Raw genomic sequence first — 9,593 nt, forward strand, 5'->3', positions numbered from 1 at the left:
TTGTCAACGAACCAACCGCTTGCTTGTTGCGTGCACCGTCGCGGGGACGTCCCTAAAGTACAGGTGACACTTCGCTCGTTGACCAGCGCCCAAACACCGAGGTGGGCGACGAGCGAAGAAACCAAAAATACCAAAACAATAAGAGGTAAATAGAAATAAATATGGGGGAGGTACTAAACCTCTTTTTGTCGGTTTCAGTTGATATTTATAATTATACGTTGTATTTTGAGAGGCAAATTTTTGGAGCATTGCTAAAAATGTATTTCTGCTATCATCAGCCTCCCCATTTCTTTAGATCCAACTTTAATTTTCTTTATGATGACGCAAAGGAACAGGCGATTCCACTGAACAACGGCAAGTTCTTTGATCTCTTCTGAAGCACCTGTCAGCCCAGCTGGTGCTTTCAAAGAGCAACACACCACAAGGAACACTCCATACAGATTTAGAAAGTGCATTTACAGGCATATGAGATTTTTATTTTGAAAACATGTTCAGACACAGAATCCCTGTGGAATCATTAAAAAAAAAAAGAATTTAAAAGGCTGAAAAAATAAAATGAGATGACTAAGTAAGTGCATGTAATGCTGCAATGCTCTAAGCAATGAGTTAAACATTCCAATTATTACATGAACAATAAATACTGTTCTCTCCTGATCTTCAGGTAAGCTTAGCACAACTCAGATTTTAAGTTATGTGAGTGGGTCACTGTTGGTGGCAAGGGATAATTTTGTAACTGTCTTCGGGACCAAATCTTTTCTGGTTCTTCATCAAGGACGAATCTGGTGGGGGGGGGGACAATCCCACATTTGTTTATTCTGCAAAACTAATGGAAAGCAAATTTCTATAGCCTCACTCCTCAGAAAGGCCCAAAAAGTTTCAAAAATCCATATTAATTTGGCCCCCCCCCCCCGAAAAAAATTGGCTTCTGGATCCATTCTGCTTTGCTAACAGAAGTAACGGGGACTACCCCCTCCCTTCTCAGGCCTGTGCCTCCCACTCCACCCCGTCCACTAACTGAAAAAAATTGGAATCTACCCTTGGTCACCCCGTTGCTGGTCTGTGGGTAAGCAACTGCTAACTTCTCCTTGCCACCGAAGGTTTCTAGTTCACAGCGAATGGGACTGCATAGACACTAGTTCCATGACGTGCACAGAATGGGGATTACTTATACATGTACAGCACGACGGCGTCAGAGCAACGAGATGAAACAGGCCTCTCTACAGATGATGTGACAATTTTAAGAGTGCGCTTTCCTATGGAGCTCTGCAAACAGTGGGTTCACACTGGCTCCGCAACAGGTGTCTAAACAGATGTGATGTCGCAGAGGCCTCCCCGAGGTCTATGCAGCCCATTCAAACATTCGACATGCATGTAAACGACCTATGTTCACGTAAAAGCCACAATTCATATGTAATCGGTGACCCCTTAAAAGTGAGCACATCTCGGCCGCCCACAGAAGTTTCATGATTGTTACGCCACTGATTTGCATTTCCAAGCTGCTGTTACGACCGCTGCGGTCACAACCCCCCAAAAAGCTGCTACTCTCTACGGCAACTGCAACATTCACTACTTCATGGAAGAGCTTTCAGTATTTTTCCACACTCTCTGTTTTCTAAAAAAAATGTGCAGTTTCAATTTTCTTTTAATTGGTTTTGCGACGATAGCATTTCCGGGTCACTTGTCAGTAATGCTACAGCAGAGCTATTGAGCTTTGTAACATTCAGTCCGTGAGTCTAATCCAGTCTCCCCTTTCAAAGGATGGAAGTCAGATCAATTTGGAAAGATGTTTTGGGGTGCAACATTTCAGAATTTTAACCAAACTTTATCACCTCCCTTCAGCTTTTGAACATGAAATAATCAACAATTCTGCTAAACGTATTCCCGTCAAGTTACCAGTAACTTCTTCAGTATGCAATTCTGTGAGTCCGAACCAACTCCCAAACAAGGCATCCATTGTGGCTTTTGTCTTTTTCCAAGTGGAAATTTCACACAGTTTTTTGTCGCACTCTAAAACTCAAGTGGAAAAATCAAATCTTTAAAACCCCCATCTGTTTAAAACGGGAGACTTTGAGATGCTTGGTGGAGGCAGACCAACCAGTCCTTTCTGCCCGTTTCGGGCATGCACACGCAATTTCAGGCATGCACGCGTGGTTCAGAGCATGTGCACAATTGTGGAAAAGGGCTGGCTTGTCTGCCGCCACCAAGCATCATCAAGTTTCCCATTATGTTGCTAATTTAAGGTTGAAAAACACTGGCTGTCTACAAAAATGTACCACAATGTTATAATTCTTAGAGCCTCCGGGCCACACATTTCAATAGGAAAGTTCAGACATTACTATTAATTTCAACTATGAAAAATCCAAGCAATCCCAATTTGGCCTTAAATTTCTGAATATACCTTCAGGCTTTTTTAATCCACACGGACAATATGAATATTTACATATCCAATTTACAGAAAAGAATCGCGTACAAAAGGCACAATTTCTCAATTGACTGACCCTGCATTTTTCAAGATTCATTGGGAAATAAAGTCTAATCTGCTGCAACAGTAGACTTCACTTTTACAAATACATGTATTGTATTACTGATTCAATCAGAGTTTTTTGTAGCGGAAAATATGGCTGGTAGCCTTTATACTGGCAAGTCTACATCTTGCAGGTTCACACACTGAACCCTCAGACAGATCTTTAACGCAGGACAGATTTTCACTGAAAAGGAAATTGAGCCCAAATTGTGAGGACCGCAAGCGTCCTCAGAGAGCTGGGGTGTGAGAGTCTTGTGAGGACCTCGAGTGTCCTCGGAGTAATATGAGGATTTATGAGTGTCCTCAGAGTGTTTTAGCTCTCAAACAAGACCAATGAAATGAAAATGCTAACATTTACCACAATGCACATCAGCCAAAGGTACATTCTCTGTTCATGATCAAAGTTCGTACATAGAGCCGTAAGGGGAAAAATGGCTGAGCTAAACAATCTGTATTCCAAGACTTCCACAAAACCAGGGATTCAGTTGCACGGCACGCCCTGATCTATCAAAACATTTCCTCAAGTTGCATATTAATATTTGCCAACACGTAATTCATGGGAAGTTGGCCATTTTTGGGTCAAACATGGATTTAAGAATAGCTGCTACGCGGCAACCTTTGGTGGCAAAATGCATTGTGTATTGCTCGTATTCAGCAACAACACTGCTCAAATATGCAAATGGAGTGTGGCACTTCTAAAAGACATTTTGAGGGAATATTCGCAACATCAAGAGTTGGGGTGCAACCACACGAGCTTTATTTTTCACAAAGCAATACCGACGCTGATGTGAATGTCAAGATAAACTATCAGGATGTTACCTGTATATGTTGATACATGCACAACAGCTATTGGACGCCGACGCACTCGTGTTCGTCAAGAAGTTGTTGACATGCTAAACATAGGTGTCTCACGTTTAAAGGTTTGTTATACTGTCACAGAGTTTACTTGCTATCACTTTGGGGCACATTTTGAATAATTCAACTTTTTCGTTCGTCGTGTTTTACAAAGGTACACTTTGGTGAGAGAAAAAGTTTGTCTCTTTTCTTAAAGTTTATTTAGAGTCAAGTACAAAGTGCACGACTTATGTCCACATATCAAAATGAAGCGACAAAGAGAGCCCTTGTCAAGCAGGCCCAAAGACACGCAATCATGTCGCTAGTACGCTTTATCGCGTCTACCACCCCTGGCTGTCAATTGTCATCAAAGTTGCTGGCCATAAACAAAATGAACTGGAGTACCAGTTTGACTTCAAAGGGTGGAATCATCATGTCAACTAGGCATTTTATGGGAAAATTTGGGGAATTTTGGATGTAATTTTGCTCAATTTTAGGTGGCAGGACATCTTGGCTGCAACAGAGATATGTTGACATGAGTACCGTATACTCCTGTGCGCACAAATGGCACGAGCGTGACCCAAAAGCAAGCGAGAGCCTATCGGGCCAAGGGTCAACCTCGTTCTCACGGGTATGATCTTGCTGCCCCAAGTTGGTTCCCATCATGCTTTGCTGCCATCTTAACCCCTTGTATTGTATCATTTAAATATCCCGCTGTCTGGGAGATTTAGATTAGGACTATACATGTGACACAGATTGACCCGTGACGTGCAGGAGAATACGTGAGCGCGAGCATGTAGCTTTTGAAATATGTGCGTGATTCACTTTACGTTTACGTATATTCATCCTAAATAGCTAGTCAGTGTCATCTTCATATTCTACATGACCAGGGGCTCGTGAAGCAATGTGCATGCAGCCCATGGAGTCGAGGTTGGCTGAGGGTAGAATCATGCACTACTTGGATTTTGCAAGATGGCAGAAAAGTAAATGTTGAGCGTTTACGTGATGCAATCCGAGAGCACTGCGCATGCGACGCTTTCTTGTACCAAGTTTCTGACTATTGAGAGTAACACTTGCGAATGCAGCCTTTGCGTGCTGTGGCGTTTATGATGACTGTGCAGAAACTGGGCTTATAAACAGTCTGTGGTACTGGAGACGCTTGTGCTGGGAGGCACGTCACCGTCAGACGGCTCCCGCGCGGGCTGCGATGAACCCCCGGTAGATGATGGTGACGTAAATCAGCAGCAGGAGCAGTATGAGCAGGTCGTCCAGGAAGCCCAGGATGCCAAAGACCGCCTCGGGGATGATGTCCAGCGGTGAGATAAAGTAGAGCAGGGCAGCGCAGAAGCAGACAATGATGCGGATGCGAAACATCCAGACAAGCCCACTGAGGGTGAAGAACTCACGGATGGCGTGGCGCAGAAGGGTGGGGAGGTCATGGATGTAGTCCATCAGCTGGTGGGGAAGGGGGGAAGCAAAGGTCAAAGTTGAAGGGTTACTGGTTGTATTACACTGCAAATGTCACTGCCACCAAATTTGCCAATCTTGTGGTGTGCGGACCTGAGTACTAGATGTCCTTGCAACCTGTTGTTAAGAAGCATTCTCCGATCAGTCCCACCGTGGTGAGAGAGCTCAAGTCCACACAAGCAGCGGAAACAAACGAGGACACTTACAATTTTCTTAACTAACCCACACACAGTCACATTCATAACGGATGCCACAATTTGTGAACACAAAAACCTGTGAGAGAAAACATCTGTGAGACTTTACTTGAGGGATCCACTCACGTTCGAAATAAGCTGTGCATGCGTTGAACTTACCGGCCGTGGTTCACCGGAGAATCGCCTGTTGTAGTTGTTGATCTCGCGGGTCACAGCTTGCGCATCATCAGTGGTGTGGTCAACTTCTCGAAAACATGGCAACAAAAGAGTCACCTACGTGCAACAATGAATACATTCATATCAAAGAAATGAACATTCGGGGAGGGCGTTTGAAGTTGTTATTGAAACTGGTACCCATTTAGGGGAGGGCGTTTGAAGTTGTCATTGAAACTGGTATCCATTTAGGGGAGGGCGTTTGAAGTTGTCATTGAAACTGGTACCCATTTAGGGGAGGGTGTTTGATGTTATCATTGAAACTGGTACCCATTTAGGGGAGGGCATTTGAAGTTGTCATTGAAACTGGTACCCATTTAGGGGAGGGCATTTGATGTTGTCATTGAAACTGGTACCCATTTAGGGGAGGGCATTTGATGTTGTCATTGAAACTGGTACCCATTTAGGGGAGGGCATTTGAAGTTGTCATTGAAACTGGTAGCCATTTAGGGGAGGGCATTTGAAGTTGTCATTGAAACTGGTACCCATTTAGGGGAGGGCATTTGATGTTATCATTGAAACTGGTACCCATTTAGGGGAGGGCATTTGAAGTTGTTATTGATACTTGTACCCATTCCCATTAAGACTGAATGCTTACGAAACATGATTTCTTTTTAAAAATAACAAACTTGTAACTTTAACTTCATCCCCTCATTTTATCCCCTGCAAAGCCATGTCCTGGTGAGCTGTGTTGGCACTGTTGGGAGGTGCGACCGACCACCCACTATATTACAGTATCAACCCAACAAAGTTCTTTTGCCTCTCTGATGAAACACCTGCATGTACCTGTCATGATTTGTTTTTTTCTGGACCTGGAGAGGATGGGGTGACCAAGTTCTCACACCTCCCAGAGCAAAACAGATGGGTTCAGAAAGAGAGGAAGACCCAGCACAGCGCTCATCGGTAGAGTCGCAGAACAAATAGCAGACCGACTTTGGAGGAGACGCACTGTTCAGGTCACACGTTATAAAGCACAACACGACCAAACCAGAGGACCGCACTATGGGTCATTCTATAAATTAGGGGTCCAATTTTTCTTTCATGTCCCTGTCACGTCTGACGTATGATTTTGTAAGTTCACAACACATTCTGTGATTTCCAAGAGTGATGAATTAATGCAAATTACCTGCCAACACATAGTAATAGTTTGAAGTCAATTTCAGTGATATTTCTGCTTAAAATTTACTCATAAGGTGTAACGGGGACAGAAAAATGACGCGCTTTTGGACCCCCAAGTTATTAAATGATCCCCATTAATAATTCGGTCCTTGTACAAATCTACAGTTAGGATTACAGCTGCACTACACGTGCAGTCGTCAACCACAGTTACTTGGAGAGTTTTCGGAGAGACTTTTGTCTTGCCTACCTGCTGCCTACAGACGGGACATCTGATGGACCCAAGCCAGTTCCCGTGCCTCCAGTAAGTAATTAAACAGTTTCCTTGAGAATGAAAGCAAAGACAAGATGGATTAAGTTTCAATACTCTGTCACGAAATATTTTTATATTATTCTTGGTCTTTCTATAGCCCATTTGTCTATCTTTGAACACTAACGCAGGCGTCTGGATACGCACTTGTACGCTTGACAAATATATGGTTCCCTATTTTAAGTGTAAACTGTAGTCAGCAAGAATTTTGCAACCTTCTACACTTTTTAGCAACTCATGCCCAGCAGAATACATCAAAATGGAGCAGATTTGCTGCTTCATCGAAGACACAAACAAAAAGTGGATTCTGTTGACAAAAGTTTCTATTAAACACAAGCAAGGAATGGGGCATGCTGTGGTGAATTCTGGCACACTGCACCATAGTTGGGCCGGCCCAACTGCTACATAACAGCAATGCTACATAACAGTCAGCGGCATAACAAAGTAATTGCGGGCAGACAACGAAAGAGAAATTCCACACAGTGGGTTTGTATCGAATAGATTTACAACTCGTTTACGGGTAGATAGGACCAACCTAACTACAGTCGGGAACGATGTTACAGTTGGGGTGCAATAATTTCATTTCCTGTGGCCAGGCTTGGGGTTAGACTTACGATTGAGATTTACGGTAAGATTCAGTCGCCAAAACTTGGAACATCACTGAAATCCAGTGCCAAAAAGTCAGCACTCCCTGTACAGGAATCTAAGCTACATGTAGAAATAACCAGGTAGACTAGTCACGCTAATTCACAGGCAGGGAACCTGTGACTGCCCATCCAGCAGTGAAACCTACCACAGAACACGTGGCCGCAGTTCGTCTCGGTGGCGTATGCCATTTCGTTCAGGCAGACGGGACAAGTGGGGTCCGTGCTATATCTGTGCCTGGGCAGCGGCGGTGCTGAGGCGGGGCCATTTTGTTGTTGTTCTTGTTGCTGTGGTTGCTGCTGTTGCTGTTGTGGACTGTCACCGTTTACTGTCTCTCTATCCACTCCTAATCGCTGCCTGGCTTCATAAACTCGTTGTTCATTGTCTGGGTGGATAGAATCCACTTGATTTCTACTGTCCACAAAAATTTTGTTAAAAATGAACAACCGCAGAATTATCCAACTAATATATATCTGACTTTCGCATGACATGTTGTGAAATTATGTTGCAGGCTACGCAGCAAAGAATAAGAAAATGAACAAAAAGTAAACCCAGGAAAAGTTTTCCCTTTTTAACATGGTTAGTAACAAAGATACGAATTCAATCTCAGTAGAATTGTTAAAGACGAGCTGCATTTCTCCAGAGGGCTCCAACAAATTTTATTTTAACTGGTCATCATGAACAACTTGATTAGCATGGCTTGAGTAACTCCAGCCCTGATTCTAAGTGCTTTTTTTTGTTGTTGTTTTTGATACAATTTCTCACCTAAACAACAATTCTTTTTTAACACAAACAGATTGATTTTGTTCAAATATGTTTAATATTCATTGAATTCAGCATTTCGTAAGGGAAGCCCTTGATCCGACAAAATGGAACTGCATTTTTGTTTTTCGGCTCGACAGTAGGCTGGTTAAAGCCAGGTACATGTACCAGTCACAGCGTCCATGTAGCAGGCATGCAACACACCTCCCCTGGAAATCGCGCACGAATTCCTGTACGTGCGTGCACTTTACAACTGGAGAACGGATGAATTACACCAACAAAAGTAATGTTATCACTCACTTATTTTCCTTGATTTTGCAATCCATGGTTCATTCTAATATTCTTAAGCCCCCCCGATGGATAGCTAAGGCCACGACGAACTTGTTAACGTAAAAAATAGTTTCTTCAACAAGGTAAACCAAGAACAAATTAGAACCAAATTTTTGGTTGTTTTGTACACAACTTTATACCCTGGACATCAGTCGTAATGAAATGAAGACAACGTCCAACCTGGGCTAGGACCCTCCCAACTATAGTTGGGCCCGTCCCAACTACAGTGCTATAGTTAAGCCGGCCCAATTACAGCACAGAGGACCAGTGTGCATGTGTCCAACATGTGCCAAAGTCATACTTATTGTTTACATTGTCATGTCGTGGATAGAGTGCCATATTTTAGATGATTGTGTCAAGTGTAAGCAGCGGCGTAGCAAAGGCATCTTCTTTGGGGGTGTGTGCCGGAGTCCATTTGCCGACTGGTCGATGTACGTCAATAATCCACGACGTCAATTTCAGTTCCAGTTGCTGACTAATCCATTATTTGCCGACTGAAAAGAATTATTGGGGGGGGGCAACACTCCACCCCCCTCACTACGCTGCAGAGTGTATGATGCATAAACTTGGATACGGTTGAGAAAATTTCTATACAAATTAATCAACAATGGTTGTGCCAGACCAACTGCAGCACTGCAGTTGGGATTGTCCCAACTACATTAGTTGGGGCGTAACAAGTTCAACACGGAATTTATGGAATTTAGGATAGGCTAGGCCTACAACTTACAACTTAATCGTGTTAACACAAGGCACTTGTGAACGACATATTCAGATGTCTCCGCCATGTAAAATTGTGAGAAAAACGTTGAAAAAAAATCGCAATGCAATGTAGACGACGTCCACTGGACTAGTAGTAGCAGATGGCAGGCATACAAAACATGCAAAACGTAGGGAAACTCACCTGTTGACATGGTTGACGAAAGCAACCACTAGTGGAACTGCAATGACAATAAATATCCCAAAAGCGTGCACAAGCTCATCTCCAACACCCTCAATTATCGTTCCTGACTGCATAAGATCCGCAGGCGCTGTTCCTGACTGCAAAAGGTCCGTAGGCGCTGAAGAATCCATTTTCTAAAGACTTTTTTAATTGTCGAAGTTCAGTCTTCTTCCAACATCGTACTTCGTAGTCCGTACGCACCAAAGAAAACTTGCCCTAGTTTCAGTCTGCTCTTGGGAAGACGAATCGTAAGAAATA

General features: G+C 43.4%; 1 protein-coding gene across 2 annotated transcripts; it reads right to left on the reverse strand.

Annotated features, from left to right (window-relative positions):
* Window positions 1-450: 450 nt before the first annotated feature.
* Window positions 451-9,587, reverse strand: LOC110985172 (E3 ubiquitin-protein ligase RNF170-like). 2 transcript variants are annotated; one of them, XM_022246009.2, is made up of 5 exons: window positions 9,297-9,587; window positions 7,452-7,717; window positions 6,599-6,672; window positions 5,179-5,292; window positions 451-4,813 (listed from the first exon to the last, which is right to left on the reverse strand). In XM_022246009.2, the coding sequence occupies exons 1-5, from the start codon at window positions 9,464-9,466 to the stop codon at window positions 4,541-4,543; spliced, it is 897 nt and encodes a 298-aa protein (XP_022101701.1). In that variant the 5' UTR covers window positions 9,467-9,587; the 3' UTR covers window positions 451-4,540. The 2 variants fall into 2 exon arrangements, with proteins under 2 accessions (XP_022101701.1, XP_022101702.1); XM_022246010.2 differs by having other exon boundaries at window positions 7,452-7,714; window positions 9,297-9,583.
* Window positions 9,588-9,593: the final 6 nt, after the last annotated feature.

This window comes from Acanthaster planci, linkage group LG12, assembly GCF_054643075.1.
Source record: "Acanthaster planci isolate LZ-2023a linkage group LG12, COTS_SCS, whole genome shotgun sequence".
In the NCBI taxonomy this organism is placed as follows: domain Eukaryota; kingdom Metazoa; phylum Echinodermata; class Asteroidea; order Valvatida; family Acanthasteridae; genus Acanthaster; species Acanthaster planci.

What these genes read in the sequence shown, in the direction of transcription:
- LOC110985172 (XM_022246009.2), bottom strand. Translation starts at nt 9,466, where the DNA reads ATGGATTCTTCAGCGCCTACGGACCTTTTGCAGTCAGGAACAGCGCCT. An exon ending in CTGCGGCCACGTGTTCTGTG is followed by an intron (nt 6,673 to 7,451) that starts GTAGGTTTCACT and finishes TTCATTCTCAAG; the next exon opens with GAAACTGTTTAATTACTTAC. An exon ending in TCTCCGGTGAACCACGGCCG is followed by an intron (nt 4,814 to 5,178) that starts GTAAGTTCAACG and finishes CTTCCCCACCAG; the next exon opens with CTGATGGACTACATCCATGA.